The sequence below is a fragment of the Cicer arietinum genome, chromosome 6 (assembly GCF_000331145.2).
Source record: "Cicer arietinum cultivar CDC Frontier isolate Library 1 chromosome 6, Cicar.CDCFrontier_v2.0, whole genome shotgun sequence".
NCBI classification, from domain to species: domain Eukaryota; kingdom Viridiplantae; phylum Streptophyta; class Magnoliopsida; order Fabales; family Fabaceae; genus Cicer; species Cicer arietinum.
Genome location: NC_021165.2, coordinates 69,081,055 through 69,100,687, shown reverse-complemented (window position 1 = coordinate 69,100,687; position 19,633 = coordinate 69,081,055). Strand labels below are relative to the sequence as shown.

Below are 19,633 nucleotides of genomic sequence, written 5' to 3'. Positions count from 1 at the left end.
TAATGTTATTTTTATTTTAGAGTAGAATATTCTTAAGTATTTATGTGTCTAAAGGTGAATTTATTTTTAAATAATTATATATAAGTCAGATTTATTTTTGTATAAAGAAAAAGATAAAACATTATTGACTAATACAATACATGCAAAGTATATTGAAAATATGAGACTATTCATAAGATTTTGTTACTTTATAGATCCAATTATTGTCTTTAATATTTTTAAATGTAGAATTGGTTTATTTAAGTGTTCCTTTCAATAATATATTTATTAAATAATTATACATTTATTTTATCGTTAAAGTTATATATTTAACTATAATATACTCTTTATTTTATATGATTTATATTAGTTTTGAAACATTAAATTTTATAAATTTATGTAATTTTTTTAATTTTTAATTTTTTATGTTTATGTAATTATGTCAATATCACTGTCAATCTAATATTGTGTGTCTTGCAATTTATTATAACATTTGAGTTGCAGTTTGTTCAAACAATGTTCAAACGCAAGAAATCAAACACTTTGATGGGACATTGGCAACCAAACAGAAGTTGCAGCATTTAGCACAATGTTGGTAGATTCGCCAGGCTTATCATGATGATTATGGGACATGATTGACATGATTTTCATGTTGCTGTGTAAATTTCTTAAGATTCAAAAATCTTAAATAATAATAATAATAATTTTTATATAATTAAAATGATAGTTAAACAAAATTATCAAGTCAAATAAAAATTCAATATAGAATGTAACTAAATTCTATAGTTATGATATTTTAGATAAAGAATAATTTTAATTATTTTAACTATTGTTTCGTCTAATAATTTTCAAATAATTATTTGACACTGTCAAAAAACTTCAAGATCGGGTTGCAAAAAATTATAGGTAAGAAAAATTTGTAGATGTTTAAAACGTAGAAAATTTCGAGTGAATAGTAAAATAGTTAGTGAAATGGTTATAAGTTATTCATTTATAAATATTTAATATTATTCATCTTTTTATTATTTTAATTATGGTTTATGTTTTTTTAATTATAAAAAAAATGCTATGAGAGACACGTTCAACCGAGAAAAAACTCACATCTCTAATGATAGTTATATATTAAAGTACTTGTGAACTGAGAATGTGTCACACAAATAGGTGTAGCTTACTTGTATTTCATAATATCTTTATCATTGTTTGAACCAAGAAGATGGTTGAAAAACAGAAGATGAATCTTTATATGTGTAAGTAGTCGAACTTGCATTATAATGCTTTGCAGATATTGGATCTTTTTTGTATGAGAGTTTGATGGGTAATTAAAGCTTTTAAGTATATCGATTAATCATTGAGTGATAAATTAAAGGTGAAATTACATAACGTGTAAAATAATTTTACTTAAATAAATAATTGATAAGATTTATATAAATATTAAAGTATGCGTAATTGATAAAAATAAAATGTCGTAATAGAATTCTATTTTAAGATATTATAATTGATGCTCAATTAAGTATTAGTACATAAAAATGGAAGAGTTGAACTTGGGGAGGAGTGTGCCTAATATGGCTAGTAACCATTAAGACAAGCTTATAGGGTGGACTTTCCTAATATGGCTATGACTATTATAAGATTGTCAAACTCGAGAGTTTAGATAAATTTGTATTACTTACTTAAAATCGACTCATAAATTTGTAAGAGTTTATTTAATATTAAAATTATATATATATATATATATATATATAAATCAACATTTCATCTTTATAATAAATCAAAAATATTTTTAAATAAATAAATATTTATCATAAATCAAAATAAAATAGTAGAAAAACAACAAATTTGTATTGAGACATAATAGTTATCTCTAAAAACATAAATTTATTTTTTAAAACCAATTGATATTGTAATATATATACAATTAAATCGCATATTTAATATTTATCACAATTTTATATTTTAAGATTGACTAATATGGAATCGTAAAATCGTAAAACACTAATAAAATTAAAAGTTTATTAATTTCATAAGAGTTTTTTTAAATTCGTAAAAATTTATCAAAAATAGAATTTACATTCGAGTTGACTCGTTATCATGATTCATAATCATAAACTCGCAAGAGTTTAAGAATTAATTCGAGAGTTTCACTACCTTAACCATTACAACTCTTGAGGAACTTCAGTAATATCTTCTTACATTCCAAATAGGGAAAATGGACTTGGTAGCATGGCTCATTATAAAACCTTTAGCATTGACATCATCAAACAAAATGAATTTGCTTTGTCATTTAAGTGAGTAAATGATAAAGTGAGAAAACCATAAATTGTTATTTTAAAAAATTCATTTTGTTACAATGTTTTTTTTATATAATATTTATTTTTAATTTATTAATCACTAAGTGATATAACTCACTTTATTCGTTTACTTTAGAAAGATAAATTCAAATAAAATCCTGACAAAGTAAATACTCTTTTCCATTTTAAATATAAACAAAAGTCAAAATAGATTTAATTCAAATAAATTACAGCTAATTTAAGATAGGAGAGAGTATTTTTATACACCTTTAAAAAATGTAGCTATTTTATTATTATTTTTTTTTAAAAAAAGTAACTATTTAACTATTAAAATTAGACAAATTGCACCGGTAATTTAACTAACTTTTTTCAGTTGAATTAATAAATTAATGAAGTCCCTAGTTGTTATTTCTCACTCCTTTGGTATTATTAAAATATCTAATCTACGGATAAAGTAACCGCTGTGGTCGTTAATAGTTGAGAACTGAAACTGAAACAGTGCCACATGGTCGATGATGTCTTTGAGTCCCATGAAGATGAAGTGCTACTCAAATCAATGTCTTCCCAAAACCCATTTTCTCAAATTCAACCCATTCCCATATCCTTACACTAACTATGCTGCAAACAGACTTCATACCCTCTCATTCACCATCAACTGCAACCTCAAAAACAAGGGTGGAAATGACTTGTCCCGGAAGATTCTCTTATCAGAAGCTTCCCCTCCACCACTCACAATTGATAATGATGACACTGTGAATCTTCCAGCTAGCCCAAAGAACAAGAAAGCCCCTTTTGGGGTTGCCAAGATTTTGAGTAAAAAGGTTTTGCAGATTCTCTCTAATTTGCCCTTGGCTATTGCTGAGATGTTCGCCATTGCTTTTTTAATGGCTTTGGGTATGTTTCTTTACTCTATTTCTCATTCTGTTGATGCAAAATCTCCTCGAGTTTACTTAGTGTAGCAAAAGAGATGCTATTTTAACTTTCCATACAATTGTTTCAAAAATTGTGTCTGCAAATCAGCAAATGTGCTTATGCTATAAGCACTTATGTATAAGTTATTTCTATGACAAAAGATAAAATAAAGTCAAACAATTTTGATATAAGTTATAAGCTGTTGTTATAAGCTATCCTAAAGAGTTTATGAAAATCAACTGAAAATAGTTTATGAGCATGGCATAAGTGGTTTTCGTAAATGCCAGTAGATAAACTCAAATAAAACAATACACGCAGACCCTTAGTCCATATGAACATATAATAACTAAAACTTTGACTTATGCCAGGCACTTTTATTGATCAAGGTCAGACTCCGGAGTTTTATTTCCAGAACTACCCTGAAGATCATCCTGTGTTGGGATTTTTTACTTGGAGATGGATTTTCTTCCTTGGTTTTGATCACATGTTTTCATCCCCTATATTTCTTGGAATGTTGGCTCTTCTTGGTGCATCCCTTATGGCCTGCACTTACACAACACAGATTCCACTCATCAAGGTTTCAAGAAGGTTTGGTTGTCAATTTTCTGTGTTCATAATGCTTGGTTTGGGAAATTTCTTGATCGCTCAAGGCCTAATTTGTTTCGTAGATGGTCGTTTATGCACTCGGCCGAGGTTATTCGTAAGCAGGAATTTTCAGAATCATTGCCAAGAGCATCAATACAAGATGTTGGTACTATATTAATGGGAGCTGGATATGAGGTTATAATGTCATGCCATGACTTATGCTTAACTACTTTTTTCCTTTTTCTTCTTCTAGTTACTAGCCAATATTAGACTAGAAAACTTCGTGTGCTGACAAAATGTAATTTTGGATTATAGGTATTCTTGAAAGGACCAACTTTGTATGCTTTTCGTGGACTTGCCGGTCGGCTAGCCCCTGTTGGAGTTCATATAGCACTGCTGTTGATAATGGTTGGAGGAACTTTAAGTGCTGCAGGGAGCTTTAGAGGTTCAGTTACTGTGCCACAGGGGCTGAATTTTGTTGTAGGAGATGTTCTAGGCCCTACTGGCTTTCTTTCCTCTCCAACTGATGCTTTTAATACAGAGATTCATGTCAACAGATTCTCTATGGATTATTATGATAGTGGAGAGGTAAATGTTGGTTTTTGCTTATAATGCTACTTGCAAGTTGCAACTGAATTCACATTGAGTTCATGAAATTTTAACCGGAATAAGTCAAAATTTAAAGTATTCTGCAATTTTGATTTCTATCACTGTTGAATCATATTCCAAGTATGATGACGGCATTCACTTAAGCTATTTTGATGTTTGATGGGTATCACTCATAGTTAGTCATAAGTAGGCAGGTCACTCGAGCGGGAGGGGTAATCTTGTAAGTTTCTAGGGTAGTTTGGTAAACGGGACAATAATATTTAAACACAAGTTGTAAATTATAAACCTTAAACTTAAATCATAATAAAAAAGTATTGCAGTCGAAGACAGAGGCATTGGTTGACGAGATCACAGTTCATAATATCTCGTGTGTCCTTTGTTTACGTTTTCGTTTCTATTTTCTTTTGAACTGGGATTATTGTTCTAACAATGTTCAATTTATTTATTTATTTATGTAACAGGTTTCACAGTTCCACACCGATCTTTCCCTCTTAAACATGGATGGAAAAGAAGTAATGAGGAAAACAATTAGTGTAAATGATCCTTTAAGATATGATGGTATCACCATATACCAGACGGATTGGAGTATTTCAGCTCTGCAAATTCTGAAGGACAACGAAGGACCTTATAACTTGGCTATGGCACCTCTAAAAATCAACGGTGATAAGAAACTTTATGGTACTTTTCTACCTGTTGGAGATATTAACTCTCCTGATGTTAAGGGAATGTAAGTGTTTAAATATTCATTGTGACACTAAAATATTCTTTTCAACACTTTTATTTTTCTGTTTGTCTCATTATTTTTACAAACTTTGCTGAATTTTAGATCGATGCTTGCTCGCGACCTGCAGTCAATTGTACTTTATGATAAGGAAGGGAAATTTTCCGGAGTTAGAAGACCTAATTCAAAGCTACCAATCAACATTGATGGCTCAGAAATTGTCATTGTTGATGCAATAGGGAGTAGTGGCTTGGACTTGAAGGTGTGAGCTTAAGCTAAGCCTTGCTATTTTTCTGTAGCTGCAATTAGTTATGTTACCTTTGTGACTGACTCATTGCTTATGCAGATTGACCCTGGTGTGCCAGTTGTATATGCTGGATTTGGTGCTCTAATGCTCACTACTTGCATCAGCTATTTATCTCATTCACAGGTGAATCTCTGCATTTTTATATTTAACACTAGGCATATCAAATTATCATTTGTATCATCATTCTTTCTCCAACATTGTTTCTTCCCCCATTTTCCATACAAATAACAATGACTTACTTTTTATTGGCAAATAGTAGTATTTTTTCCTTCACCGGAGTTTGAATCCTAGTTTTTTAAAAAAACGGACCGCTGCATGGTTAATAATATGAGAATTTCTACAATCCTGTCAAATGAGCTACCATTTAGTAAAAAGTAATGTGAGATCATCTTCAAAATTGTAATAACTAAATATATTGAAAAATGATATGCACGTCGGGAAAACTATATAAGAAAAAGAAGATACTTTTGTGTATCTTGTGATGCCTTTTTTTTTTTTTTAAATGTTCAGTTATATATTCAAATGTTAATTTACTTGTTGGTGAATTGAAAGATATGGGCCTTACAAGATGGGACAACAGTGGTTATTGGAGGGAAGACTAACAGAGCAAAGTTGGAGTTTCCAGATGAGATGAATCGGTTGCTAGATAATATCCCTGAAATAGTTGAATCATCTCTATAAAAGCAAGCTTGATAGCATTGGTGGTGGGACTGGTTAGCTAGCTTATAGAGCTTTTGAGACTTCAAGGTGGGAAAATAAAGACTCTTCAATTGGATCACAGCTACTTATATTATGGATTATATAGCAAAGATGATAGAGTACTTTGACATTCAAACATACAAATTGAATGCCATGGATGAGATGATAAGTAGTTGTGTTCATTGGCTGAGTGAATCAACAAAACTTTTGAAGATCATCTCATAAGACATTGTTTAGATACTGAGTTCATTAAATGTATATTTCATATATTTTTATTTAATTTCACAAGACATTGTGTTATTTTTGCCCCTCATTTAGGGAAGTGAATAGTATCTTTGATATTTGGTATTTCCATAATGTATAGTTTGCAGTTGCAACTGCATAAAGATTGCTTCTCTTTTTATTGTATTGAGCTATTCCTGTTTAGATGTTTGAATTATAATGCCATCAATAGAAATATATTTTCATCTCCTTGTAGCCAGAGATTACAAATGCATGGATGATCTTTGTGCTAATAGATTGGTCTAAGATGACAACTAATACTAAACACTAATGCAAAACACAACATTTAGAAGAATTTATTTAACTTAACATTGAGGTTTCTCATCGATAAATTCTACAAATCGAATGGTAACAGATCCTGCAGTTCAAGTCTCTCCAGTTATTTTTACATTTAATAATGTAAAATCAAAGACCTACTTTACGCAAGTTGTGATGGTTCTTCCCTTTTCAAATCAAAGACCTTGATAAGCACATCTCCCACGACCTGCGTGAAATCCAATGATGCAAAATGTTATCAAACGAACATGAATCGGATACTATCACTTCACATGCAAGGCAAGAGAAAATACCTTGTCTGGTGTTGATGCACCAGATGTTACACCAATCCTTAATGGAACCTTTGGTAGCCAGTTTTCTTTCTCGACAAGCTCGTTGTGCTGAATGATGAAAAGATAAAACATTAAGATTAATAGTGAAAGTGCTAACAACAATTAATGAGTATAAGTCTCTTTTATTGATGCTTACACTTAACTTGTATGTTATTCTGTTTCCTGGGTCAATTATCTGCTCACTGTCAATCCAGTAAGAAGGAATTATGCGTTCCTCAGCTATCTCTTGCAAGTGCATGTATTGCTCGAGTTCCAACCACCAACTACTAACATAAGATCCATATCTTTCTCTACCAGCTTGTAAATGGCATTTTGTGGCACCTGAAAGGAAATTCAATACAACTGTTTGATTGTAATAGGCATATAGAATGGTCACTAACCAAAATGTATATCATGCATGATAGTGCTAACCTAATAACTGGGTTATTAAGAGCTTCAATCACATTTTATCTAATCCAAAATAAGCAAAAATATCAAGGATGAGAAGTGAAAATACCTTAGTAGCATCACAAATTGTGTTGAAGCTTATGAAGTGCTCGTTAACGTTTTCCACGCCAAATTTGTGCATCATAGTTGTCTCCACTAGTTTCCCTGTGAACCAAACAGAAAAATATATACTTTAAATTTATAGATAGCTTACAGAGGGTGCATCAAACTTTTTGTTGTGTTTAAATCTTGTTGGTGCCTATGAAAAAGACTAAGAATAATATATATCAAAACATAATTAGGCTTATTTAAAGTGAAAAATTGATAAAATAAATACATCAATTATTAACATTATATTCACGTATGATTGGTCACACATATGTATATAATATCAATAATTCATTTGATAATAGAAGCAAATAATATTTTTGAAATTTTAAAACAATTCTCTTCAATTTCAAGGTTTTATATAATCATTCTAGTCACCAATGTCCAAAATTGATATGAATTCTCTTCATTTATTAAAATACAATGAGTAAGAGAGAGAAAGATACAATATTTATTGTGTTTTTGTTTCTCTTACTACTAGAAATGTCTTATAAATATCGTAACAACAAAAATTGTGTTCCCTAAATTGAGAAGAATCTACATATGTTGTCCAAAACAAATTCAAAAACAATTCTCAAAACATTTTGTATGAAAATTTAAAAAAAAATTATCAAACACTAACCCCAATTCAAACACTAACACCAACACCGCCGATCCTCCTCCTCCCACCTCTTCTTTCAAGCTTAGTTCTGCCATCGAGAAGCCCAAACACAACTCCATACATAGTTATCATGTTGCTACTACGTGCCTAAATTCAGCAACTATTGATTTGAGTTGGATGGTGATTGTTTTCCTTTGTTTCAATTTCTGCAACTATATCGTATTTTGTATGTTGTTGAATTCTTGCACGAATGCTGCCGATGCATGCAAGACTTTCACCCTCTTCAAAAATCGATTCTCACTTGTTCTAACTTTGTGTTTAAATTCTGCAACTTTGTGTTTTTCACTTTTACTTCTTAAATTTGTTGTAATGTTCTTACTGTCCATGCTGTTGTGTTGAACTGTTTATTTTTAATTTTTTTTAATTATATAAATTGGGAATTCAAACACTAACACCAACACCGCCGATCCTCCTCCTCCCACCTCTTCTTTCAAGCTTAGTTCTGCCATCGAGAAGCCCAAACACAACTCCATACATAGTTATCATGTTGCTACTACGTGCCTAAATTCAGCAACTATTGATTTGAGTTGGATGGTGATTGTTTTCCTTTGTTTCAATTTCTGCAACTATATCGTATTTTGTATGTTGTTGAATTCTTGCACGAATGCTGCCGATGCATGCAAGACTTTCACCCTCTTCAAAAATCGATTCTCACTTGTTCTAACTTTGTGTTTAAATTCTGCAACTTTGTGTTTTTCACTTTTACTTCTTAAATTTGTTGTAATGTTCTTACTGTCCATGCTGTTGTGTTGAACTGTTTATTTTTAATTTTTTTTAATTATATAAATTGGGTTTGTATTTTTATTTATCTACACCCATTAGGCCATTACTAAGTACAAAAGGTGAAAATGTTGTTTTTAATGAATGTGGTTTCAGAGCAATAATACTGATATTGTTTTAGGCGAATCGCATTGGATTCATTTTGCTGAAGTGTTAGGTTTTGAATTGTGTGAATTTTATGATGACACTACATTGACGATGAATAAAGATGAAATGTTCCATCAGTCCCCCATAATAGAAGCAAAAATGGGTCAAAGATAGTTGATATATTTGATTCAAATTTTGGACTAGGCCCTGTTTGGATAAACAACTTATAGCATAAGCACTTATGTATAAGCTACTTTTTTAATATAGCGTAAAATAAAGTCAAATTGTTTTTATATATAAGTTAGAAGCTATTTTCATAAGCTATCCTGGTTAGCTTATGAAAATTTGCTAAAAACAACTTATGAACATGTCGTAAGCTGTTACCATAAACTTTTCCAAACAGTCTCACAAGTGCTTATGTGAGTAGGCAAACTCAAATAAGTCAATCCAAACATCAACTTTCTTTGACACATTTCCACTCATATATCAGGACCGAGGGAGTAGACATACAGAGGAGGGAATAGTGGGGAAGGGAAGACGGAAGTGAGTGAGTGAGAGTGAGTTTGGAATAAATATTCTCTCAATTTGAAGTGATTTAAATAATTTAAGTAAATGCAATCGTTGTTCAAGAGTTTATGGCAATCAATTTTTCTTCCCTAGGCCTCCTAATACATAGTGTAAGTTATAAGTACTCACTTCAACAAGGCTGTCATTGTGATGGGATTTATTTTTTTTGTGCTGTTGAATTTGGGAGAGTTAAGATAGGGAAACATGATACTATGGAGCTGCCGCCATAATTGGGTCAAACTCATTGTAAATATGTGGTAGGTACTAGGCAGTCTTACCTTGCATTTGCTAGAAACAAATTCCACTGATTGAGTAACCTATTGTTAATGCATCAACAACAATTCCAGTAATTCAAAATGTTTGAATTGTAGCAAGCGGCAGCCGATGTTGCATCATGGAAAATAGCTTTTTGTCCAAAATCCGCTACACTAAAGTGCTATAGCATTGATATAGCCGTTTTGACAACACTTTATACTAAATTGCGTATCACGGAACTATAGTGATTTTTTCAAATTCCGCTATGCTATGCCTATATCCACTATTTGACAACACAAGTGGGAGTTTAATTGTATCAATAGAGAAAAGGGTTATTAAAGAGGTTTGTGAGTTTGTCATACTGATAGGTTGCTTAGAAGATGTTTATAGAAATGTCTTGTTTCCACATACAAGTATAGTTAACTTATTTTTGTCATTGTTATTTCAGTTTATTTCTTTCCACTTGAGCTATCCCTAGATTTATATAACCCAAATTATTTTTCTGCTGATGTCACTTATTTTCTTACTCAAGTAGCCATTTTATAACTGATTTTGAACCACTCTTTTATCTGGCAGTACATTTCCAGCGTCGAAAACTCAATGTGCTTGAAAACCATGTGTGCTTGTCAATAAGAGCTTCCTTTTCCTCCAAATCAGATGGCTTTTCTATTTCAGAAATTTCAATAGCTTGAAAACCATGTGTGCTTGTCAATAGCAGCTTCCTTTTATTAAAAAATGTTCAGATTCCTCCAATATAGTCAACGGTGTGCGATGTCTTCTGCGACGGTCTTCTATGTAGATACTAATTTGTTTTCCAAAAACTTAGCTGCCACGTCAAGCTATGTTACTAATTATAAAACTTCGACTTGTTGCCCTATATTGAAAAAAGTATAATGACTGTGATAGAAACCAGAATTTTATTGACTGAAATTGATGAGCTCTGAAGCTCTTACAATGCTGGAAATCTGAAAATGCAGAAAATGAACTAAACCAGAGTTCTAAGAACTCCTAAACCAGTGCACAACTGCACCTAATCCAGAGAAATATTCTCCTAACTATTTTCTAACTATATTTCTGAATGATTTTCTAACTACCCTTCCCTCTCTTTTATAACAGAAATCTGTAACAGAATTCCATAAAGTCTGTGAATATACTAACTAACTCTTATTGTCTAATCAACCTATCTTTTGGGCCAAGGCCCAATATCTTTCCAACACAGACAATCAGTGGTATAGGCTTTCTTTAATATTAAGAATGTGATATGAACCTTTGTGAAGGACTATAGTCACAAGTCTAGACATGGAAGAGTCCTTGTGATAGACATATGGTGAATGCAGTGAAGTGGAATTGTCCTTGACAGAGTCCCTTTTAAGGATACTAAAAATGAAAGAATACTTGATTGATTTTTTTATTAAATATAGTTTTTTTCAAAGACTGTTAATAATAAAGGAAAGAGATCATGAATGTTAGGATCCTGACTAACAAGGAAATAGATCCCAAATTATAAGAGCTTAATCAATTAAAGGACTATGCTGATTATAATTTAACCTATAAAGGAAACAAAAATAAAACAATTAACAAAAAAACAAAAATCTGATTCAGCTGCTGCCTTCATTTTCTGATATTGCTGTCCCACAAAAGCATCCACATCACCACTTCTCTAATATTACTCTTCTCGGCTTTGAACCTGTCCTCAAGCTCAAACTCTGGATGGAATTTGTAGAAGTGGTCAACCGGTTCCCAAATGGCATCTACTTGACGACATTTTGCCGAGTGCTCTAACTGCTCCTGTTTCTCACGGTTGATTCTACTGCAACGAATAGCATGAAGAGTTGGTAGGCTTTGCTGTTACATAAGGGTTGTAAATTGGTAGTTCATCTACAGCAGCTGGTTGGGATCCTTCGTACTCTTTTAGGGGAGCCACCTGGAACACATCTTGTCTTCTATTGAAGTTGCAGCCACACTCAATCCCCGTCTGTTAAAGTCAACTTTATATGCCTCAGTTTAGCAGCTAAGCAAGGCAACATGAAATACAAAAAACCATTCCGAATTTTTTATGTTTATAACCGAGGAACCCCCCTAAGTTTCAACCACATCAGAATGTTATGATTATTGATCCAAAAATCTGACCATTCCCTAGATCCTTCCCAGCTGAAGTTTTCCCCTTTATAGAACTATTGGATATCCCTTATGATGTTATTGAATATAATAATGATCAACTCTGATTGTCTTTTGAACTTGATTACGTCTTACGATGAAGATTGACTCTTGTTGGCTCTTCATTTTAAGATTTCACAGATAATTTGTAATCTGTTTGATGTTATTGTAGGTTTATATAAACTTGATGCATATTTTTTCAATGTTGTTGTGTATATGATTCTTTTCCATGTTAACATCGTAACATGTTTTGCTCATGCAAAGACTTGAATCTCCAGCTACAATCTATTGGGGAAGAATGCTACTGAAACAGATGCAGAAGAGATTATTGAAATGGCCAGTAAAGCCTCTGTTGCTGATCAACACATGCAAGTGCAAGAAAATATTCATTCTCAAATTAAAACATTTTGCACGTTTATGGATGAAGTTCTTCTTCCAACTAAAAAGACGGTGAATGACGACTCCTTTGAGTTCTCTCAACAAACAAACATTTCACCTCAACATAGTGAGCTTATTTCTGCCAATGGTAGGTGTGATTGTGTGACACACCAACTAACTATCCTGATGAATTTTCTGTTTAAATTTTTTCTTTGTTTTACTTGTCCTTTAGAAACATTTTTTGGTCACTATTTCTTGTTCATCTCATACTGTTTCTCTTCCTTTTGATCCAGGGTTGAATAGAAATATAACCTATTCTATAGCGATTATGAAATGTTATTGTCAAATTTTATAACTGTTATATTTACTCTATTCATATGCTATTGATAGGTTGTGCAGCTGTCCCTAAACAAAGATCAATAAGCCAAGCCGAACTTTCTCAGAAATTAAAGGATGGATTTGGCTTCAAGCTCGATGTTAAACCTTCCCAAATATCTCACAAGGAAGCCGGCCAAGGTCTATTTTTAGACGGTGTAGTAGATGTTGGTGCCGTGCTAGCCTTGTATCCTGGTGTAATCTATTCTCCAGCTTATCATCATTATATTCCTGGATATCTTGATGATCAGAACCCCTATTTGATTACAAGACATGATGGAACTGTCATCGTCGCCCAACCTTGGGGTCGTGGAGGTGATGAGAAAGAACTATGGAATGGTAGAAAAATGGTAGATAACAAGACTGATATGGTAGTAGTTGAGGAAGGGTCTCAAGTAGATAATAGTGACGACGCACTCGAGCGTAGAAATCCATTAGCCTTGGCACATTTTGCTAATCACCCTCCGAAAGGGATGCTTCCAAATGTCATGATTTGCCCTTATGACTTTCCATTGATTGAAAACAACATGAGAGCTTACATTCCTAATATATTATATGGAAATGCAGAAGTAAATATGAAGAAATTTGGCAGTTTTTGGTTCAAATCTAGAGTTCCAAGAAATAGTGAATCACATGTTCCTACTCTGAAAACTGTTGTTTTGGTAGCAACTAGGGCTCTTCAAGATGAGGAACTTCTCCTGAACTACAGGTTGAGCAACACGAAGCGGTGGCCTGAATGGTATGCTCTAGTGGACGAAGAAGATATCATAGAAAAGTGAAACTAGCCGATGACTTGATAGAGTCGCGGTGGCTTAATGAAGCCATTTTTTCTTTTATGTTGTCTTGACAAGCTGTAGTGTCATTGTTATTTTTTTAATTAATTAAAGTGATATTAATGACCATTTTTTACATCTGTCTTTGAGAATATCTGTCTTTGATATCATTAATTGTACTTTATCCCTAAGTAGAAAGAATGAGGTCATGATTTTGGTTCTTTTTTTAAAGTCAAAATGGACGTCAAGACATCTGATATCACAGAAAAAGTGGTTATAGTTAAACTATATAAATCAAAGTAGTATTTGGTAGATGTGTTTAGAATAAGAAAAGTTGATATAATGCAAAAATTGTCTTTGTATTCCGGATTTTTATTTTAAGGGAAAATATGGCTACTTCATTTCATCCATATGAGAAATACAAGGAGGAGCAAATAAATAAGCAAGGCTACGAGCAACCCTATTAATTTGCCTCTCATCAAATTTAAACTTGACTCGCTAATAGAACATCACGACCACGTGCTATAAATCAGACCTCGTCACAGCAGAAGTGCCTGACTTTTGCTGCCACAACAAGCTTCCAAATCATGTTCCAGTCTCCTTCAAGCCGTGCATGTTCAGGAATTTTATCAGTATTTTTAAACAAAGCTTGTAGGTCGTTTTTATTGGTATCTAAGTTGCTCTTTCCATGTTCAATTGTTATATGTTAAAATATTAATTTACTTCTTGGTGAAGTGAAAGATATGATGGACCTTCAAGGTATTGGTTAGCTAGCTTATAGCTTTTGAGACTTCAAGGTGACTGGGAACTAAAGACTCTTCAATTGGATCATAACTACTTATACTATGGATTGTATACCAATGATGACAGAGTACTTTGACATACAAACATGCAAATTGAATGCCATGGATGGGATGATGCTCAGTAATTATCTTTGTTGGCTTTGTGAATCAACAAAACTTTTGCAGATCAGCCCATTATACATTTTTTAGATACTAAGTTCATCTCATGTATATTTTTATTTATTTAATAGGGGCAGATACCAAAGCTCGTATGTCTTGTGTTATTTTTGCCTTCATTTGGGGAAGTCAAAAGTATCATTGCTAATGTTAAGTTTGCAGTTGCAACTTCATAAAGATCGCTTCTCTTTTAATTGTATTGAACTATTCCCATTTCCATTCAAATGATGATAATGCCATCAATGTTCACAAATGCATGGATAACTTGGTGCTAATAGATTGATCTATGATGACAATTGACAACTAATACTAAACACTACTAAAACGGCAACAATTGGAAGAATTTATTTAATTTAACATTGAGGTTTCTCATTGATAATTTTGAACAGTAACAAATCCTGTAATTCAAGTCCCTCCTGTTATTTATACATTTAATAATGTATGTATGCGGAACTAATTTATGCGAGTTGTAATGCTTCTTCTCTTTTTAAATCAAACACCTTGATGAGCACATCTTCCACGGCCTGCATGAAATCCAATGATGCAAAATGTTATTAAACGAACTTGAATTGGATATTATCACTTCACACGCAAGGCAAGACAAATTACCTTGTCTGGTGTTGATGCACCAGATGTTACACCAATCTTTAATGGACCCTTGGGTAGCCAGTTTTCTTTCTCGACAAGCTCGCCGTGCTGAAAGATGAAAATATAAAACATAAAACATTATTACTGATAGTGAAAAAGAGCTAACAACGATATATCATGTATAAAATCTCTTTTATTGATGCTTACATTCAACTTGTATGCTATTCTGTTTCCTGGACCAATTCTCTGCTCACTGTCAATCCAGTAAGAAGGAATTCTGCGTTCCTCCGCTATCTCTTGCAAGTGCGATGTATTGCTCGAGTTCCAGCCACCAATTACTAACATAAGATCCATATCTTTCTCTACCAGCTTGTAAATAGCGTCTTGTCGCTCCTGAAAGGAAATTCAATACAACTGTTTAATTAGAATGAAGGCATATGTAGAATGGAAACTGGCAAAATTATATATAATGCATAAGAGTGCAAACTTAATAACTGGATTAACAAGAACTGCAATCACATTTTATCTAAAAGAAGAAAGAACGTCAAGAACTAGAGAAGTGACAATACCTGAGTAGCATCACAAATTGTATTGAAGCTTATGAAGTGCTCATTAACGTTTTCCACGCCAAATTTGCGCATCATAGTCCTCTCCACTAGTTTCCCTGTGAACCAACAGCAAAATACATGTTACAATTACTTCAAATTTATGAATAGAGCACATAAGAATCCATCTGCCACTAACTCCAAAAAAAAAAAAAAGCTAACCGATCTCTTCAGTCTCTCCTTTGAGCATTGTTGTCTGATTTGCAATGCCAAGTTTTATGAGGTCATTGTCTGGATCAAATCCCTTAGAAACTGCATATTTGAATTTCTGTACAAGAAATATAAACAATCACGATATCGAAGACTACAGGATTTTGAAAGCAAGAATCAGTCACAGGACAAAAGTTGTACCTCGAAAAACGCCTCCCTGGTTGAGCTGGATCCATTAAGTTCACCACCAAGGATATAGTCGCAGACATATTCAGCCTGGATAAGTTTGTATGTATTGCAAAAATTACAACAAATTTCTTCAAGTCAAAGCATTCAATGAACACAAAATTGACTACTAGTAGCAAGTTAGAACAAACCTCTGCCATATTTTTCACAATTATGTACTTTGCAGCAAACGATGCAGTTGCTACTGTTTCCTCATGAGCATATTTACCATGAATTATCGAGGTATAATCTCCTTTTTTGTGCTTTTCGACAACATTCCATACCTTAAAAACAATTCATCGAATAAATAATCTCAGTATCATTGGTGCATATTGATATATGAACTGAACAGACGCAATCGAACAAAAAAGAAAACCATATATCCTTACTTATAGCTACCTTTGAAACCCAAGGACAAGTAGTATCAACGATTTGAACACTTTTCTCACTCAAAGTCAACATCTCGTCCACTGCAGCTCCAAAAGCAGGCAATATGACAACATCACCCTTGTTGACAACCTCAAATTGTTTCTTTCCTTCTCCAATAGGAATGGTTTGCACTTCCATCTCCTCTAGTCGCTGCATCAATAATTTATCAAGCTCAACAATCAACACAACATGTTTTTTTTGGTAAACCAAGACATGCACTGCGTACAACTGCATAGACTAATCACTGGAGGTAACTGAGATCTATTTAAGGATTGACCACATCCATCATATGTTTTTTCATACATACCGGCCATGGATTGAACCCCCAACCAAATGATTAATGACTCAATGGGCCCAAATATCTACTGTTTTTGTCAAACCATGTTGGTACGAATACAATATGTAATGTCATGTGCAAATAAACACGGAAATGATCGAGTTCAGAACATTAATAAGTTTTTACCAACTTCATCAACTGATTTACACAACAATCAATTAACAATTCAGAGATCATTGCAGGTGGTTATGAAATGTATATATATACCTTATTAACAGTTGGGTTGTGGATGATTTCATTGGTAATCCAAATTTTGTCATTAGGAAACTGTTTTCTGGCCTCATATGCAATTTGAACAGCTCTCTCAACTCCCCAACAAAATCCAAAGGATTCAGCTAGCATCACGGTGATATTACCCCATGTATACTCAAACCCATTTTCCTTCAAAGTCTTAATGATGTCGCCTGAAATTACACACAAAATCAATATTCACTGAAAACACAAACACAGTGAACAAAGTATGTTTGAATTGACTTATTTTAGCTTATTTACTAGCATAAGCACTTGTGAGACTGGTTGAGAAAGCTTATGAAATCAGCATACGACGTGTCCATAAGCTCTCCAGGATAACTTATTTGAAAAGAGTTTGACTTTACTTAAACTTTTGTTATAGAAATAGATTATACATAAACACTTATATGATAAGTTCTTAATTAAGTGGTTTATCCAAACAGACCTAAACCTATTAGCAGAAGCCAAACCTAAAGAAGCTTAACACTAACTTCGAGCTCAATATCCATGCAAATAGAAGAAAATCATGTCCACAAATCAATTAAATAACAAAAATTAAGTAATCAAAATTTATCCTATTATGTACCCAAAAAAAAAAAAAAACACATGCCCAACTAGAAAGTAACACACTTTTTGAAGTAAAGGATTCATAAGCATATAAAAAGAAGCTAAACATTAATTTTTCAGCCGAATTCCCATGAGAAATTGATTTGGGAGACAAAAATCAAATAATTGCTGAGTTAAAATAAATAAATAAATAAATAAATAAAAGGGAAATTGTTTTGACTTGGAAAGAAAGAAGAAAGATAACATACTGGTGTACTCGCGATTCATGAGTTTGAGGGTCTCTTCTTTGCGTCCAAAGCCTTTGCGGTTATAATTGTCACTCCTGGTGAGGTTCTTTCGGAACACCTTTGGATCGAAATCGGAGTCAGTGGAACAACGAACTGAGAAGACTTTCCGGCAGCGGAGTCTCTCCGGGAGAGGGACGTCAATGCGAGTGGCGGGGAAACGGCAAAGGTGTGTGGAGAAAGCCATTGGAGATACAGTCAAGAAAAAGACAACGTTGTTGCTCTGTTTGGTTCTGTTGTGGTGATGCTTTTTTATTGTTTCTTCTTCATTATTTTATTAGTACAAAAAATTTCAAAGTTAACTACTTCTATATTATTCACAAAATAACTTACTATTAAATACTAATTTTAGTAAAGCTGTTTTCTTGACAAAATATTACTAATTTTAATCTACCTTATAAAAAGTAGTTTATCTCAAAATTAAATGGGACCCTAAAATTCATTTAAATAATTTGTCGGACTTTTTATTGTCTCTATAAATGTGTCTTTAACAGCCTAATATATTTTAAATTTAAATTATAAATTTAAAAACATTTGAAAAATATTGAAATTGAAGTTATATAAGTTTCATTACATAGATATTACAAAAATAAAAATAAAATCGAATTAATTATATATATATATATATATATATATGTAAACGTTGATTTTGAAATATAATTTTAGAGTTTAATTTAATTATGAGATAAATTACTTTTTATGGTGTAGATTAAAATTAATAATATATTTCTCAAAAAAACATTCTTCTTAAAATTATTATTTAATAGTATTTTCAATTAGCGTATTTTTTTTATTGACTACTATTTTTAATTAGAGAATTTTCATGTTTATTTAATTCAGCTAATATTAATAATCTACAAGAGAATCATCAATTACCACTATTGTTAATTTTTGGAGGAATGCAGTGTTAGAGAAGAATAATATTTAAATTAGACCTGTCAACCTGAGTTACAAGAAATTTAATTATAATTTAATAATTATATTATTTTCTATCGGTCTAACTTTTACCAATTTAAATTAAAAAGTAATTTTTTTATATAAAAGAAACTTAATAATGGAATATCTATTGCTGTTTAGATTAGGCTACATGGTAAAATTGGATGAATACACAATACTTGATTTTTCACCATCAACGTCAACAGAATTTTCTTCATACTGAGCAAACGAGTTCAAAGTTCAAACCATTGATCGATATCCGATTCCATTATCTTTTGTTTGACTAATAAACATGTTAGATATGTCAAATTGGAATATTAAGTCTTGGTATTAGGTAAGATGCTAGAGGAAATAGTATCCTTTGCATCAATTTCTTTTTCCTTTCAAAAAGTGGTCGGAATCTTTTTTATTTTTAATTTTTTATATATTTAATTATAATTTTAGTTCAGTTATTTTTATTTACTTATAAAATTAGTCTGTTATTTAAAAATTCAACAGTTTTGATTTATTTTAAAAAAAATTTAATTCAAAAATAGTAACTTGACATAATTAAAATAAAATACTATATGATCTCAATGTGTATAGACATCTAAATACGTTAATTATTAATATATTATTAATTAAATTACAAAAATAAATAATTCAATAATTTCAACGCGATGTCTTTAAGCAATTTTATTGTAAATTTTTATGTATTAATTATTCAACATCATCTATTCATTAATCATATATTTAATATATATTAAATCATAATTTTTTAGTTGA

General features: G+C 31.9%; 3 protein-coding genes and 1 pseudogene across 6 annotated transcripts; 2 read left to right on the top strand and 2 right to left on the bottom strand.

Moving 5' to 3' along the window:
• Nucleotides 1-2,693: 2,693 nt before the first annotated feature.
• LOC101490744 (cytochrome c biogenesis protein CCS1, chloroplastic) lies at nucleotides 2,694-6,567 on the top strand. Its single transcript, XM_004507347.3, has 8 exons — nucleotides 2,694-3,161; nucleotides 3,548-3,767; nucleotides 3,848-3,959; nucleotides 4,080-4,352; nucleotides 4,835-5,100; nucleotides 5,200-5,356; nucleotides 5,441-5,524; nucleotides 5,954-6,567. The coding sequence occupies exons 1-8, from the start codon at nucleotides 2,780-2,782 to the stop codon at nucleotides 6,080-6,082; spliced, it is 1,623 nt and encodes a 540-aa protein (XP_004507404.1). The 5' UTR covers nucleotides 2,694-2,779; the 3' UTR covers nucleotides 6,083-6,567.
• Nucleotides 6,568-6,603: 36 nt separating this feature from the next.
• On the bottom strand, nucleotides 6,604-8,516 carry LOC113787026 (4-hydroxy-3-methylbut-2-enyl diphosphate reductase, chloroplastic-like; annotated as a pseudogene).
• Nucleotides 8,517-8,569: 53 nt separating this feature from the next.
• LOC101490202 (uncharacterized) lies at nucleotides 8,570-13,693 on the top strand. 4 transcript variants are annotated; one of them, XM_004507346.4, is made up of 3 exons: nucleotides 8,570-8,719; nucleotides 12,310-12,557; nucleotides 12,800-13,693. In XM_004507346.4, exons 2-3 carry the CDS (start codon nucleotides 12,365-12,367, stop codon nucleotides 13,561-13,563), a joined length of 957 nt encoding a protein of 318 aa, XP_004507403.1. In that variant the 5' UTR covers nucleotides 8,570-8,719; nucleotides 12,310-12,364; the 3' UTR covers nucleotides 13,564-13,693. The 4 variants fall into 4 exon arrangements, with proteins under 4 accessions (XP_004507403.1, XP_027191652.1, XP_073226616.1 ...); XM_027335851.2 differs by having other exon boundaries at nucleotides 12,296-12,557; XM_073370515.1 differs by having other exon boundaries at nucleotides 10,451-12,557.
• Nucleotides 13,694-14,836: 1,143 nt separating this feature from the next.
• LOC101489866 (4-hydroxy-3-methylbut-2-enyl diphosphate reductase, chloroplastic) lies at nucleotides 14,837-18,239 on the bottom strand. Its single transcript, XM_004507344.4, has 10 exons — nucleotides 17,897-18,239; nucleotides 17,058-17,254; nucleotides 16,484-16,663; nucleotides 16,237-16,368; nucleotides 16,061-16,135; nucleotides 15,872-15,977; nucleotides 15,674-15,768; nucleotides 15,312-15,497; nucleotides 15,126-15,212; nucleotides 14,837-15,040 (listed from the first exon to the last, which is right to left on the bottom strand). The coding sequence occupies exons 1-10, from the start codon at nucleotides 18,117-18,119 to the stop codon at nucleotides 14,975-14,977; spliced, it is 1,347 nt and encodes a 448-aa protein (XP_004507401.1). The 5' UTR covers nucleotides 18,120-18,239; the 3' UTR covers nucleotides 14,837-14,974.
• Between the last annotated feature and the right edge of the window lie 1,394 nt (nucleotides 18,240-19,633).

Bases quoted from the DNA above. Each gene is read 5' to 3' on its own strand.
- LOC101489866 (XM_004507344.4), bottom strand. From the start codon at position 18,119: ATGGCTTTCTCCACACACCTTTGCCGTTTCCCCGCCACTCGCATTGAC. The intron at 17,255-17,896 runs GTATGTTATCTT...GTGTAATTTCAG, and splicing joins CATGAATCGCGAGTACACCA to GCGACATCATTAAGACTTTG. The intron at 16,369-16,483 runs GTAGCTATAAGT...ATTGTTTTTAAG, and splicing joins CTTGTCCTTGGGTTTCAAAG to GTATGGAATGTTGTCGAAAA.
- LOC101490744 (XM_004507347.3), top strand. From the start codon at position 2,780: ATGATGTCTTTGAGTCCCATGAAGATGAAGTGCTACTCAAATCAATGT. The intron at 3,162-3,547 runs GTATGTTTCTTT...GACTTATGCCAG, and splicing joins TGCTTTTTTAATGGCTTTGG to GCACTTTTATTGATCAAGGT. The intron at 5,357-5,440 runs GTGTGAGCTTAA...TTGCTTATGCAG, and splicing joins GTAGTGGCTTGGACTTGAAG to ATTGACCCTGGTGTGCCAGT.
- LOC101490202 (XM_004507346.4), top strand. From the start codon at position 12,365: ATGGCCAGTAAAGCCTCTGTTGCTGATCAACACATGCAAGTGCAAGAA. The intron at 12,558-12,799 runs GTAGGTGTGATT...TGCTATTGATAG, and splicing joins TGAGCTTATTTCTGCCAATG to GTTGTGCAGCTGTCCCTAAA.